The following is a 15,807-nucleotide window of genomic DNA, read 5'->3' on the forward strand; positions in this document are numbered from 1 at the left end:
GGGGAGGTTTATGCTCTGCTGCAGGTACTTAGTGGAGCTGTGAGAGTGGCATTTTGATTTGCATAAACATGCATAATCTGATCATGTGCAAAACAGTGAGGTCTGAGTCTTTAAATCGGAAGATAATTCTCAGTGTTCTGGCTGTGCAAGAGCAATTCCTCAGAGTTCTGTGAGACGTGGAAGTGGAACACTGTGCACGTGGGAAAGGTGGCCCTCTGAGATAAATGTCCTGGCAGCAGCCTTGGCAGGGGCTGGCAGGGGCAGTCACTGCCCTGTGCAGTCCCTGCCTTCTCCTCCCAGAGCTCTGGGATCCTTTGGAGAGGATTCTGATGTTGGGGTAACCCATGGGCCCAACTCTGCATTTCAGCAGCTTTGCAGCAGGGTCAAACATCAGGACCAAGGAAAGTAAGAAATCCCAGGACAAACTGCACACCTTTCTGCCTGGGGGCTGGGATCATATTTATTTTGTTGGAAATCCAGTTCCATTCCCATTTGGATTTAACTTGAGTGTGATGTGGTTCCAAAATCAATGGAAACTTCCATTGTAGGACATTACATTGTGAGACTCCCCTGGTTTTTTTAAATTTTCTGACCTGGAGAGCTGTGAGTCTGAGTCTCCTCCTCAGGCTTTGTTCCTTCTGTGAGAGGACTGAGGAGGAGCCTGCCCTGTAAAGCAGGGTCTGAGTCCCCTTGGCAGTGCCACATTCCCTGGAAATACCTGCTGATGGCCACCTTCTGCTGGGAAACTCCAGAGTGCATCCTGCATCACAGTTCCTGCCCAGCCATGGTGTTTAAACCAGCTCTAGTTTTTAATCCATAAACTGGGGTGGAGCTCTCTGTGTCCCTGCTATTCCATGGAGGAGAGCAGAGCTGTGGAGACCAGAGAAGCAGGATGTGTGAGGTGAAACCTGCTGGTATTGTCCATTGCTGGGTGCCCAGAAATTATTTACCTGCTCTTTTGTGTTAAAGAATCTGAGCCTGATGGATGAGCAGTCCTAGAAGCAATGCTTGTCACCCCCTTGCTAATTAGGTTTGTCTGCATCATTATTCACCTGCACTTCCTTCTCCAGCCCACCTCAAGGAGATGTCTGAAAATAGTTTTATTCCAGTCATTTTAGGAGTAGGTAGAGCATTGTCCTGGGGAGCAGGAAGGAGGAGTGCAAATGTTTTCAAGCTGGAGAAGAAATAGGTCTGTGGTTTCTGTACTTCTGACAAGAGTTAGAGAGAGGCTTGATGGTGCTGCCGCTTCATTTGGGTGGGAGATCAGGAATAAACTGAAGTGTTCATCAGCCCCCTCTTGAAGACGCTCTTGCAGTGAGAAATGGGGGCTGTATTGAGCTAATTATCTCAAGATAGAAGGCAGAGTCCATTATCAGTTCCTGGAACCCTCAAGTTCACCAACAACAGCTGCCCTTTAATATGGTAAACACTCTCCTTGAAAAGCATGAGCAGTCCTGACCCCCTCGAACACTTGAGCTTTGTGCCACAGGCAGAGATAATTCAGGAGTTGGAGTCTGGCAGGGATGAGGCAGTGACTGCTCTGTGGTGCTGAACAAAACACTGCTGTGCCTCCCAGCTTGCAATCAGTGTTAATTTGGATGATTTCTTCAGGCACTGCAAACTGACCCCAGAATTGTACATTAATTCAAATAAATTGCACATCCAAACAGTATCACTTGTAGGCTCACTACAATAAAGATGTAATCCATGAAGGGAATGTTCAATGAGCTGTTATTGAGTCATTAGAATTCATCCCTTCCACAAAAGCAAATAGGAGAGATGGAGAGTTGTCATTAGGGGGAATTTGCATTGTATGTAATGCTGAATACAGAATACATCTGATACACAGGATAAAGTCCATCTTCTGTCATGTTATTTCAGGTAGTAATGAATTTGTCTGTGTTATTGCTGACTTGAAGCTTCCTGTATGAAAGTATTTTGACTGGAAAATTCTGGGCAGAAAATGTTCGTCTGGATCTCTTTTTTAGCTTCTTTCCTTAGTTCTGTTTAGATTTCTCTAAGTGCTGGCAGATGATTTAAAGGCCTGTGCCCTGCCTTCGTCTCATTCAGCCTCTCCCAGTGCCTTCCCAATCCTTCTGTCTCCTGTGTCTGCACAGTCCTCCTGAGCTGTGCCCTGCCATGGGTACTCACACAAATCCTCAGCAGAGGGCTCAGTGCTGTTTCCTTGGATGTTCTGCTCCCTTGGCTCTGACCTGTGGTTCCTGGATGGGTCAGGAGGATTTCTGACATCACAGAATGGTTTGGGTTGGGAGGGACCTTGGAGCTCATCCAGGACTGCGGGCAAGGACACCCTCACCAGCCCAGGGCACTCCAACCTGGCCTGGAAACCAGCACAGCACAGCAGGGCAGAGAAGTATTTGAGGTGGAAAGTTTTGAGCTGCGTTTTGCTTGTTGTCTTTTGGGTTTTTTTAAATAGAAAACTAGTCAACTAAATCACTTTTAAACTTGCTTTCTTGGTCGCTGACTGGCACATTCATTCTGTCCCAAGCAAGGTCAGCTGTGACATCAGACTTTATTCAGTCCAGTCCCCAAAGCCTCCCTCTGCAGCCTCTTGGGGCCAGCTGTGTAGTGTTTGATCATTCCAATGGAAAACATGTACTGTGCACAGTAAAACCTGCAGAAACGTTTTATATTACATCAAAAGTCACTCCAGAATCGTGCCAGGGGACAATTACTGGATTAAATGAGTAAATTACTCATTTAGTGTGTGAAGATACGAGGGGAAAGCTTAGAGAGAGGCAAAAAGAGTTCACACAGAGCATGAGCTGACCCAGGTCAGCAAACACATCCCACAGAGAACAAACAATTACCAAGCTGCCATTCCTCACCCTGAATAATCTGCTGTTGGGTTCCCAGAGGGAAGGTGTTGATGTCCAGGTTATGGAGTGTGCTGTTCCCTTCCAACTCCACTTCATCCATGGGTATTGCAGGCCTGGAGCTGGATGAAGTCAGGACGTGCCAAGTAATTCTGGGAGCTTTAGGAAGAAGTGTGTGAGAAATGTTAAACCAATCTGATTAACTGATTATAAAACAGTTGCTGTGGGTTGGTTTTGAATGCATTTCACTGTTTGGCTCTGTGCAGCCTGAGCTGGTGTCACTGAGAGCTTTTCCTGGCTCTGCCTTCTGCTACTCGTGTGACCCTATGTGAAGGCTCTGCTGGGCACCTTTCCCACACATCCCTGATAGAAGTTTTCCTTCTTAAAGACTTTCCCCCAAAACAAAGTCATCATTGCTGGCAGTAGGATGAAGGGAAACAGCCTCAAGCTGTGCCAGGGGAGGTTCAGGTTGAATACCAAGGAAAATTTCTTCACAGAGAGGCATGGGGACATGCAGTGGTGGCACCATCCTTGGAAGCATTCAAAAAACAAGTGCATGTGGCACTTGGGGACATGGTTGGCAAAAAAAACCCCTTGATCTCAGAAGTATTTTCTAACCTTAATGATTTTGTGATTCTATGAAAACCCATGCTAGATTTTTTTGTTTTACTCTGATGGCTTTCCTTGACAAAACATTGGCCTCACATTGGAAAGCATTTGTGCTTTTCCCATGATTTTCTTGCTGGCATGAAAGATGCTCCATTAATTAACATATTTGTCCTTGAAAAAAGGAACCTTTCAAGGAACTTCTGAGGTGTCTTTATGACTCCTCTTGATGCAAGTGCCCTTTAGTAGTGATTTAACAGGTCTAATTGGTTATTTTGATAAATGTCAGTGCTGGAGCTGGTGTGCCACAATTTATTAGAAGACACCATATTTCTGCAATCCCTGTGGGATCACAGCTGTGCACACTCTGATTCCTCCTCCTTTGTTCCCTACTATGGACTCACTTGTGTTCAGGCACATGAGATGGGCTCCCACTTGTTTTGCCTTCACAAGGAACATTCCAGAGCCTGTTCACAGTGCCCTGTTTCTTGTCAGCATCATCATCATCATCACCATCATTCCCTGCCAGACCTCATTCAAAGCCTTTTCACAGCTGAGCAAGCCTGATGGTGAAGGTTCTTCTGCCCCATTGTCTCTCTCCCACCATTCCTCAACAGAATAAAAAGAAACAAACCCTACAGCACTGCAGTCAGGTCTGGTCAAACATAACTAGAGCCATGTTCCCATTCAGAACATGAATTTTAGGGGAGGTGTTTAACAGTAGTGGAGCATCCAGGAAACATCATCTCTGCTCTGAAAGAGCAGCTCCAGGTGGGTTGGTACCTCCTGTTTCCATGAACTTTAGTCCCTTCCCTGTTGGCTTTGGCAGATTTCCTGTCATTGAGAGCTGTCACATTCTCATCAGGCTCCTCATCCTTTATCTCCCTCCTGCTGAAAGAGTGGCCACTCTTACCAAAACCAGCTGTGTGGCAGGAGCTGATCTCAGGTGCTTTGTTCTGTCTCCAAGCAGGGAGCAGCTGCCCAGATGAAGTCAAGGTGAGCTGAGCCCTTCAATCCAGCAGCAAATTGGTTTCTTTCCTCCAAGGGTACTCCTGAGCAGTGGGAGCACTGTAAATCATTCCAGAAAAAAACAGAAGAAAACATTGTTTTCCCTTGCTAAGATGAAAACATTAGACGGAGATTTTCTGGAATTGGGAGAGTGTCTGAGAACAGAAGGAATAGCTAAGGCAGAAATTGAAGTGTTTGATCCAAATGCAGAAAGTCAGTGAGCTCCAGTTGTTGTCCTGTGCTTTTGTGCTTATTCCCTTGCTGTTTCACCCACTCCTTTCCCTTTCCTTTCTGTTTAGTGATAATTGTGTCTGCCAGCTGGCTGCAGGGCACAAATTCTTTATATTAAAAATCTTGTTGGTGTTTTTTTAAAAAAACAATAAAAACTCTTGAGGTTAGCTAAAATATAAAAAAAAAAAAAAAGAAAAAGAAAAAGCTGAACTGTTTTAAATGGTCAGATACTGTATCATTTTTATTCTTCCTGCTTTTGAACTGTCAGACTTGGTGCTTTGCAATCTGCAGGGGCAGAGTTGTCTTCAGTCTCATGATTTCTCATGAATTCCAGCTGGATGTTATGGCTTAACCCAAAAACTCAGGAGCATCAGATCCATCATAAAGGACAGGGATGAGGGACTGGCAGTCGGGTCAGTCATGTGGCTTATCTAAATCCTGGTTCACTGACCTTGAGGCAACCACTGAGTCAGTGGCAGAGCAACTTGTCTGTGGATGTCCTGCTGGGGAATGTTCTCCATGGCCTCTGTTTGAAAGCAAAATCATCCCAACCACCCCTCCCAGTCCAGAGCCTGCACACTGGAACTCAAAACTGTCTTACTTGTGCAGAGAGCAATAGATCAGAGCATATTGCAACATTCTGACACCATTTATTGCAAAGACTTTCATAGTGAGGTGTCAACTGGAAAATCATTTGCTGTGCCAGTTGAAGAAGACTGAGATGCACAGTATCTGAATTCCAACTCAAATCATTCCAACTCCAAATTGTGTCATTCCAACAAAAAATATTTCTCTTGTATGCTGGGCAGGTAACATTTCTGTAATAACAGAAAATGGGCATGAAAAAAACCCAGTTCATTGTAAAAATAGGTGAAACTTATTTGACTTAGAAGCCTTTGTGTGTCACCAGAAAGGCTCTGCATTTCCTGCTGCTCTTGTCTGTGTGGGCACTGTGTGTCACCAAGGGCCTGCATGGAGAGTGGGGACATCACTGGTGAGTAAGGACACCCTTGTGCTGAGAGCAGGGACAGGTTATTAGGAAAAAGGAAAAGTCATTCTGACCTGCTGGGAGGAAACTTCTGCACCCTTTGGCCTCTCAGCCAGTGGAACAGGGTGTCCAGGCAGGTTGATCAGTCTGTCTCTTGGAGATCTTTAGGACCCAAAAAGCTCCAGCCCTGAGTGCTGGGATCTGATCCCATTGCTGGTCCTTCTTGGAGCAGGAGGTTGGGCTGGGATTTTGGAAGGTCCCTTGGAGTCAGGGTTATTCAGGGGGTCTCAGTGTCAGCCCTGCCTTGCTGCCCAATTCTATTGGCAAAAAATACTCCTTTGGGCAGATTTACACCCAGGAGAGGCTGCATTAATGTATGGAGGCAGAGAAGGAGAATTTCCATCTGTCTGTCCCTAAAGCAGGATTTTCAGCCCCAGTAATCCCTGGTACCCTGAAAGCCCTGAGAGTCTCTGAAGGGGCAGGTTTGTTTGGATTTTGTGTTAATTGGTACTTACATTGTGTTGATCTGACATTGTGATTCCCCAGTGGGAGCTGCCACTTCATTTGATAAAATTCACATGCAGAGGATGATCCAGACAGGGTTTGCCTGCTGCAGCTCCTGCTCTTTGGTTACTGCAGAGACTGAACAGGGCTTAAATAGTGGCTCCTTCCTATCCAGCATCCCAGGGCACTCAGGCTGTTCCCTGTGATGAGCACAGGAACACATCTCTGTTTTCATGGAGCTGTCACCCTGTCACTGCAGGGAAATGTGACACTTGAGTAGCCCTGGCCCTGGTACAACCCCTGTGTTCCAGAAGCACCTGCAGTGTTCCTGTCCATCACCCCAGCTCCTGTGCCCTGCCACAGCTCAGGAGCCTGGATCACACACAGCCTCAAACAGAAACACAGCTCTGATCAGCACGGGCTGGGCTCGGCTGGGCTGCCATAAATCACATCTGCTAAGGTGGTGTCACCATGGAAGGTGGCAGCTGCTCAGGCCCAAAAATGCAGCTCTGATGACTGCAGGCACTCAAAAGCTCTAAAACATTAAGTGATAAATTCTGTTTACTTTCTAGATTTTTGAATTGCTATTCCTTCTGCTCCCTCTTTGAGGATGTCACTTGCTAAGGACAGCAACCAGCAGTTCACTGATGCTCTCATGGCTCTGACTGGTTTGGAGCTGCCCTTTTAAAACATTTTCTGTTGCTGCAGTTTTTGATGAGCTTCTGCAGGATGTGGCAGGGATGGGGCCAGGGGCTGCTTTGGAAGGGAGGATGCACAGGCTCAGCAGGTCCCTTGGGCTGACAGTGGCATTGGACCGGCTGTGCATCAAGTTATTCAGAAACCTAAGCCAGCAGAAAAACTACATTTCTCCTGCCAGTTAAGTGTCTGGGCTGGATTGCAATGAGATCAACTGAGCTGCAGGCAGCAGCACAGGTGAAAGGCTGGAGGAAGGGGAAAAGTGGCTCATTTGTATGGGTAAACATTCTTTTAGCCTTCATTTCTCTCACAGTGTAAGTTCATAAACCCCATCTTCCTAACCCTGCTGTTTCCCCCACAGGTACAGCATCCCATCCTCCAGTCAGGACCTTGGGTAGGCACATGCTGAACTGAGCTGAGCTGGAGAACTTGCCTGCCTTAATTTTGTTTTGCTGGGTTAGTTTGCAGCAGGTTCCTTTTGTGTCACTGCACAAATGCTTTTCTCAGAGCTGGGAGTGGGAGAAGGGAAGGAGCAGGGAGGCAGGGCAGGGGAGCTGCTTATTTGTCTAAATTGGAATTGCCACCTTCGGCTGTCGTCGTGTGTGCCTGGAATTGCAGTGCCAGGCAGTGATTATGTCTGTGCTGATTATATCACTGCTGTGTGAACATTCTAAACGTGCTTCTTGGCTTATGAATTTGTCTCCCTGACATTTGGGAAATGTCCTTTTCTTTTTATCCTGGTTTTTCCTTTTTTTGCCATATGTATGCACTGTGAGGTCTGCAGCAGCCAGTGGGGTTGGGATTCAGGTGGGGGTGACTCCTCATGTATTCATTTGTCCTAGGGACAGAGCAGGGGCTTATTTAAATCACTGGCCATATTTAAACCTTAGGGCTGGCTGTGAGGAAGAGGTAAGGGAAAATAAGACAGCAATTGTGAGGCTCAGTGAGGAAATATTGGGACTTACTGATGCAGAGGGAGGCTTTGGAATGACCAAAAGAAACACTGTTAGCTTGAGTTGCCTCAGGTCCACACACATTTCAATTTTCTTTATTATTGAAAAGACTTTGCTGGCACTGAGGGGGTGGAGTGTTAATCATGAAGAAGGAAATCATAAAGAAGAGCAATTTCCTGCACAGAGTATTTCAAAGGTTCTGAGTCTACATGAAATGAGTTACATGCCTGTGTCTTTCCCTGCCTTGTTTCTGCAGGAATTAGCTTTTCCCTGCAGAATGCACCCATCAGTTTGGGGATTGCAGTGGTCCTGTTGATGCCATTTGTGTGGGAATCCAGGGCTTCCCTCTGGCTGCCCTGGGACCCTGGCAGGGCTCAGGAACCCCCCTGGACAGAGCCCCCAGAGACACTGGCTGTGATCTCTGTCCATGGAAAAGAGTTTTCAATCTTACAGCATGAATTACAAGCTCTGAGTGTTTGATATAAGTCATAATTAAGTGTGGCACGGGTGCAAAAGTAAAATTTTAGGTTTCTAGATTAGGGGTCCAAAGGGGACAAGAGGAGGAAATTGGGTGTGCCTTATCCTTTTTCTCCTTCTTCATGCCCTCCATGTTTCACTGTGGTGTTGGCATTTTTCTGTTGGTTCAGGCTGGGGACACACTGTCCAACGTAGGTGACAGATATTGGCACGTTCTTGTAAATCCAGCCCAGGGAGTTTCTGGTATTTAATGTTTGTCACATCCCACTGAGGGCAGAGCTCCACACGCTGCCCTGCAGGACAGAGCTGGGCAGGGCAGCAGAACATGTGAGAGATAAACAGAATAAACAACCTGGAAACCAGCACAGACCAATTATGGCTTCTGCTTTGGCAGCGGGGCAGAAAGACAGAGACTTTCTACAATCTCAGAATCATCAATACCACAGATTCTGACAAGTTCCTGCTGCAGAGTCTCATTCCATGGGATTTGGCATCCTGACCTTTCTGTTTCATCCCCCTGGACATTGTCACACCTCAGTTTCTCATGGTTCTTCCTTTGGTCCCAAGCATCCATTAACAATATTCCTGTTTCTGCTAGCACTGAGAGTTTGTAGAGCAGTTTGTGTGACTGTCCAAAGCAGATTTTTGGATCAGGATTTGTTTCCTTGAGAGAGGCACTGAGCTGTGTTTCTCACCAGCTGCAGGTGACACATCACTTCCACTTGGAAACATCTTCCCTGCAAATTTTTCCAGCATCAATTTCAATTCCCAGGACAGATATTTATGCCCAGTTTTGTTGGACCATTCCAGTCTGTCCCCAGGCCTGAATTTCCAGCAACTTCCTCATATGCTGGGTGGGCTTTGGAGGTTCCTTTCTCAGCTTCCATACTTATGGAAACACATTTCTACATGAAAGTCTCAAGAGCTTGTGCTCCACTCCACATTGCACGTTCTTCCTACTTTCTTCCCTCTGTCCCCTGGATATTCCAGCTGAGTGCACATTTCCTTCCCACAAGTGCACTGCAAGTGTGGAGGTCTGATCACATCAGAGCAACTGGTGCTTTTAATTATAATCATATTTTGCATAGAAAAATCAAAGGCTCAGAGAAATCTTATTTCAGTCCACAGTTAATTAACTTTCCTCTGCCTGACTGGAATTGGAGACTAAAATTAGCAAAATTTGTGCCTAAATCTTCTATCAGCTGTTGCCACCTGTTCTTGTGGGTTCTGGCTATGCCTGATTCTGTGCATTCATATCTCACCTACTCTATCATGTTTAATTTGCTCTTCACCATTAGCATTACCCAAATTTAAACTAAATGTTATTAAAAATGGACTAGAATGGTCCCATTCTGGGACTTTTTAGTGTCACTGACCTTCATTTGGTTGGTTCTCCTTTGCACCAGAGTGGTATAATAAATAATGGCTGTACCTTTCCAGCTCATTGATAGGGTTCTTTGTTCCAGTTTTGTTTGGAGCTTGGGAAGATGTGCATTCTTTCTGGTTTGGATGTGTGTTAGGAAGTGCAGTCATTTCACAAACCAGTTCTGGTGACTGTGGGCTGAAAACAGCACCAAAGTCTGCTTTTCAAAGCAACACCAGTCATGTTCTGTGGCATGGAGACAATAAATTTAATTTTCCATGGGATAAGTGCTGCTGTACCCAGTGGGGGTGTAAGGTTGAATTTCAGTGCACTGGTTGACCTGGCTTTACATCCTGGCCCTCACAAAGTAAGCAGAAGCTCCATGTTTCAAATCAGACCTGTTTTTCCATAAAACAGGGAATTTTATGAGAGTTTCTAGTCCCATTCTCCCTGTGGCAGCTTTTCCAAGGCATCTCTCTCCTCCTCTTGCAGGAAGCAGCCAACATGCTACGTCTGATCCAGAACAGGCTGAAGGAGGAGGAGCAGCACCTGCTGAAGAGTGGAGGTAAGTGGGATTTCCTTCACCTCTTGTAGTAGCAGAGGAGTTGCTAAGTGCTGCCTACTCCATGTGTAAGTGTCCACTTACAAGGGGATGTGGGGTGATGCTAGAGTCAGCAGGCAGGGGCAGAACAAGTGGAATTAATGGCAATTTTAAAGGGCAGCAGTGAAATGTTCCTGTGGGAAATGTTCCTGTGGAATGTTCCTCAGGGAAATGTTCCTCTGTGGAATGTTCCCCGGGAATGTTCCCCCTGCAGAGCTGAGGAATGGCCACACTCAGCCACTGAATCCTGGGCAATCCCAGAGCAGGTTCAGGCTTTATTTTACTGTTCCCAGCCCTGCCTGGACTGACTGGGGACACAGACTGGTCCCAGCACCAGGGGGTTGCTGGCTTAAGAGCAGATTTGGACAGAGGATTCTTCTCAGCCAAATGCTCCATGGAGGTGAGTGGTCCTGCTGGTTTGTGCCTCATCACACACTTGCTGGGGTGTCCTGCAAAACCAGAGTGTCCTTTCTGGCCCCAGCTTGGTTCTGTGTTCACAGTGATTCTTTATGACACATCAGAACTTTCCCAGATGAAAACTCACAGCTAAAAATCCTCTCTACTGTCATCAATCTTCTCAATAGGATCCACATTTGCCTCCCTGCATTTGTTTGATTCTAACGTACCTGCAAAATGGGAATGCAGTTAAAATTTGGGGTTTTTTTTCTATTTTTTTTTTCCTGAACCACTTCTTAATTAGGATCGGAAAGGATTAATGACCTCTTGAGATTGTAGAAAGCTCACAAACGAGATACTGCTCATTTTGAGCCAAACACCAGCCAGAACTTGATCATGAAGTACCCCTGGGAATTTAATGTTGCAGTGTGTGCATTTTTATTTGATACTTGGAGAAACTAGGAGGAAAGTTAATTCTCAGGATCAGAGGGAGAGTTCATGACAGCTGAAACTGAGTAAAGACATAAAAGTTGCCCTTCACAGTTTGGTGACTGAAATTTTCAGAGCAAACTCATGGAAGAGGAAATTCACTGATTTCTGCCCAAGTGAAATACAGGATTTGTAACGTAAATTACAAGATTGTGGAATTATTTCAAGGATTTATTTGCATTAAAAAGTCCAAGTCCTACTGTCTGAGAGTTTTTGGGGTAAAAATGTTCAACAAGGAGGTGGACATCAGTCACGAATAATAGGCAGTGTAAGGTATAATATGAAAATTTGCTGCCCTGCTTTGTCCCTGCGTGTGGATTTTCAGCTGGAAAACTTTTCTGTCACTTTCCATGTCTGAAATAAAAGGAACTTTGCCTTTTAGTAACTGATTTAACTGCCACCTAAGAATGTGATTATTACTTTTAATGACCTCAAATATTACCATAATACATCTTAATTCAAGAACTTAATTGTCATAATTAGCATTTATTCTAGTGAGAAGAGCACCAGGATCCTGCTTTCTAGAGCAGACTCATTTATTGCCTGTCCCATCACCTTGGCAAATCATCTCATCTCTGTCAGCTCCACCCTGTCTTTGTCTGTGAAGCTCTGCAGGGGTGGAGCTGAGACAGGAAATTTGGCTGTCCGGGCTGTTTTCCAGTCAGGAGCACAGAAGTTAATTAATACAATGTTGTAAAGTTCCCCAAATCCTCACTCTGTTCACACTTGACAACCTGGGCTCTCCCCTTAGAGCAGACCCCCCCTCCTCTCGTTGTTAATTAAATGCTGCCCTTTAAACAACTCAAACCCAAGAGATTTGCTGAGAATGCAGGAGTTGGTTCCTCTATGGCACAGTTTGTTTACAGATCAGCTCTGTTAATCCTCAGCAAAGAGAAAATGCACATTTGGCACAAGAGGAAACAAAGGCAGAGCAGCAGGATGGGCTCAGCACCTCTGAGCAGCTTTGCCTGCCCAGCCTCCCCCAAGGTTGGTCCTGCAGCTCACAGCAGGAACAGGCATCACCTGGGGGATGCAGAGGATTCCCTGTCAGAATCTGAGGTATTGATGATTCCGAGGTTGTAGAAAGTCTCTTTCTGCCCAGTTGCCAAAGCAGAAGCCATAATTGGTCTGTGCTGGTTTCAAGGTTGTTTATTCAGTTTATCTCTAACATGTTCTGCTGCCCTGCCCAGCTCTGTCCTGCAGAGCAGCGTGTGGGGCTCTGCCCTCAGTGGGATGTGACAAACATTAAATACCAGAAACTCCCTGGGCTGCATTTACAATAACGTGCCAATATCTGTCACCTACGTTGGACAGTGTGTCCCCAGCCTGAACCAACAGAAAAATGCCAACACCACAGTGAGACATGGAGGGCATGAAGAAGGAGAAAAAGGACGAGGCACACCCAATTTCCTCCATCTTGTCCCCTTTGAACCCCTTATCTAGAAACCTAAAATTTTACTTTTGCACCCGTGCCACACTTAATTATGACTTATATCAAACACTCAGAGCTTGTAATTCATCCAGCCAGGGAGCCAGAGGGAAGCTCTGGATTCCCACAAATCCCAAGGGACTTGCAGCTGCATCTGGCAGTGCTTTTATCAGGCCTGCTGTGAGCACGGTGAGGAAATGCTGTGAGGTGCTGCCTGCCTGAGGATTCAGCCTTTCAGCTGTTTGGATTTTGGGTGCTGCTTGGTCCTGAGAGAGGACGTGCCCTGGAGGGAGCCAGTGACACGGAAGAGTAAAGAAGGACTTCACCATCAGAAACATCTTTCTGAAGCAGGTTTTTAGAGGGAGAAATATTTCATAGAATCCCAGACTGCTTTGGGTGGGAAGGGGGCTAAAAGCTCATCCCATTCCAGCCCCTGCTGTGGGCAGGATCACCTTCCACTGTCCCAGGCTGCTCCAAGCCCCATCCATCCTGGCCTTGGGCACTGCCAGGGATCCAGGGGCAGCCTCAGTGCTCTGGGTACCCTGTGCCAGGGTCTGCCCACCCTCCCAGGGAACAATTCCTTCCCAGTTTTTTGTCTAAATTGACCTTCCTTCAGTTTAAAACCATCCCTCCTTGCCCTGTCACCTCAGACCCTGCTAAATAACTTCAATATTTTTGAGTAATGCCCCCCACACAAAGCAATGTTGTTTTATCCAAAGTTGCATTCCATCTTCAGTTGGTTTGGAAACTTTGGACTTTGTTGTCTGGGCGTTCAAGCCAGCAGACACCAGGAGGGTTGAAGCAGGCCCTGCTCTGCCTTGGTGTTGCTGCCAGAGCAGGTTCTGGAGCTGGAGGGACGAGCTCCTTCTCTGCTCAGTGCAGGGCTGGCTGCTTCTCCCTCTGTGCCAGGGCTGCCTGGCAGATCCTGCCAGGAGCAGGTTCAGTGCCATGGAAGGAACAGGGCAGCCTCTCTCCCTCTGTTAACACTGTGCCTTTGGGAGCTGCACAACACTTCATGAAGCCTTTCCAACAGCGTGGGCTGGCAGGTGGTGATGAATTTGTTGCCATTAATTGATGACAGCATTCTCTCTGCCCTGTGAGCCTGTTATACCCACAGCATTGATCAGCTCTCTGATTGTCTGCATGCCCTGACCTTATCCCCTGCTAATTTGGTGAGAAGGGTTCCAAATTAACACTTCATTTCTCTCTGCAATGAAGCTGCAGGAGTTTTGGACAGCTCTCAGTTGAGTTTCAAGCTGAGAAGGCTAAATCCTGTTCCTCATATAGGAGAGGAGAGCTGTGGGACAGACGTTGGGTTGTGCAGGTCTGTGTTAAGAATAAAAAAAGTCCATGCCATGGCTATGGTACTGACATAAAACTGGCAAAACTGTTGAACTGCTTACTGTTACTGATCAACAGTCTGGTTCTTTTTTTTATTATTATTTCTTTTTCCTTTTCTCTCTGACAGAGCAGCTCTATAAAACCACTGCACTAAAAAAAAAAAAAAAACAACACTAAATTGTCTGAAATACTGTTCTTAAACAACATAAAGATTTTGAACTCTTGCTACAGATCAGGCTCTGAAAATTATCTACCTGATGAAAATACACATAATTAAGTATTTGCAGCAATATAAAAATGTCTTTTGTGCTGAGCAGGGAGGAAGTTGCTGGGTTATTTTCTAATCTTTGCTTGGCAGAAGGTGCTCTTAGAGAGGCTGATCCAGGCAGGGTTTCTCACACATCTGCTGCCCCTGTGCCACATCCAGGACTGGTGCCATGTAACAAAGCCAACTACCTGAAACTCAGGGCTTGGTTATTTGTTAATGGCAAAGTGACACTTAAAACAGTGAATCAGACACTGCCTGGGGGAAGGCTGGAGATAGCTCTGCTGTCAGGTGTGGGATGCTCTGGTACTGGATTGTGTGAGAGGAGATGCCAAGGAAGGTCACTGACCACAGCAGAAATTCCATTTATTTCCTCAGGTTTATCCAAAATTGTAAAAATTTTCTTGAGTAATAAGGAACAACTTGGGATGTTTCTAGACTGAAAGATTTTTTCAGACTTTTTAGCATATTGCATTTACAGGTCTTTCTTTTTCTTTACACACTATTTACAATGCATTTTCTCACATTCTTCAATGACTTACCAGTTTAAAAGAAGACAGTGCAGAATCACAGAATCTCAGTGTGGTTTGAGCTGGAAGGGACCTTAAAGCTCATCCAGTGCCACCCCTGCCATGGGCAGGGACACCTTCCACTGTCTCAGGTTGCTCCAAGCCCCATCCAGCCTGGCCTTGGGCACTGCCAGGGCTCCAGGGGCATCCACAGCTGCTCTGGGCACCCTGTGCCAGGGCCTGCCCACCCTCCCAGGGAACAATTCCTTCCCAATATCCCACCCATCCCTGCCCTCTGGCAGTGGGAAGCCATTCCCTGTTGTCCTGGCACTCCAGGCCCTTCTCTAAAGTCTCTCTCCACCTTTCTTGTAGAAATATATATGAACTATATTTTTAAAAACTAAAATATTTTGGTTTGGAAGTATCAAATATAAATGCTTTGGATTTTTTAAGATATTTATTTCTTTTGGCCAATGTTGTGCCCAGGATTAATTTAAATACACAGAAGTATTTGCTGTAAAACTGAAATTTTCATTGACTCTGCCACTTCCTGTTGTGCTGCTTCAGTCAGTCCATCGTGCATCCTCTTGCTTGGTCTGTAGAATGAATAAACATTAATTTCCCCAGCATTTGGAAATCTGCACTACTTGAATCTAACTCAGCAATAACCACAGGATTTAACTGATGCTCCTGGGTGCACCCTTTCTGCTCCAGAGCTCTTGCTTTAAAATCTGCCAGCAGACAGAAAAGCCCCATTGCAGCAGCTGTGGGATTGGAGGGATGACTCCTGGATGATTCCTGGATTATTTTACTGGTGCCTGGGCCATCCATCTTCTTAAGAGACACTTGGAACTGGTCCACAGGAGCTTTGTGTGGTGCTTGTTGGATAATTGCAAATTCATTACCTAATTTAATAGTGCTTGGATGGGTTTTTGGCTTGTAAGACTGTTAGAAATAGTTCTGGTCACCAAATACGACCTCTTTATCAAATAGGCCCAAAAATAACCTAACTGCTCACTCCTGCTAAGACTCCAAATCCCAGTTTAAGTGGAGCTTGTCATTCTGAGTTAATTTTAATTATTTCAAGTGTCTGACACCTATTGGTTCCCCAGGC

At 45.8% G+C, this 15,807-nt stretch overlaps 1 protein-coding gene across 2 annotated transcripts in view; it reads left to right on the forward strand.

The window, feature by feature from the left end:
- CLUAP1 (clusterin associated protein 1) overlaps window positions 1-15,807 on the forward strand; it is a 57,234-nt gene that overhangs the window by 26,593 nt on the left and 14,834 nt on the right. For both annotated transcript variants that reach the window (XM_021540788.2, XM_021540789.2), the window contains exon 9: window positions 10,156-10,228. In XM_021540788.2, coding sequence (XP_021396463.1) covers window positions 10,156-10,228 — 73 coding nt within the window. The remainder of the gene's footprint in view (window positions 1-10,155; window positions 10,229-15,807) is intronic.

Source organism: Lonchura striata, chromosome 16 (genome assembly GCF_046129695.1).
Source record: "Lonchura striata isolate bLonStr1 chromosome 16, bLonStr1.mat, whole genome shotgun sequence".
Classification (NCBI taxonomy): Eukaryota; Metazoa; Chordata; class Aves; order Passeriformes; family Estrildidae; genus Lonchura; species Lonchura striata.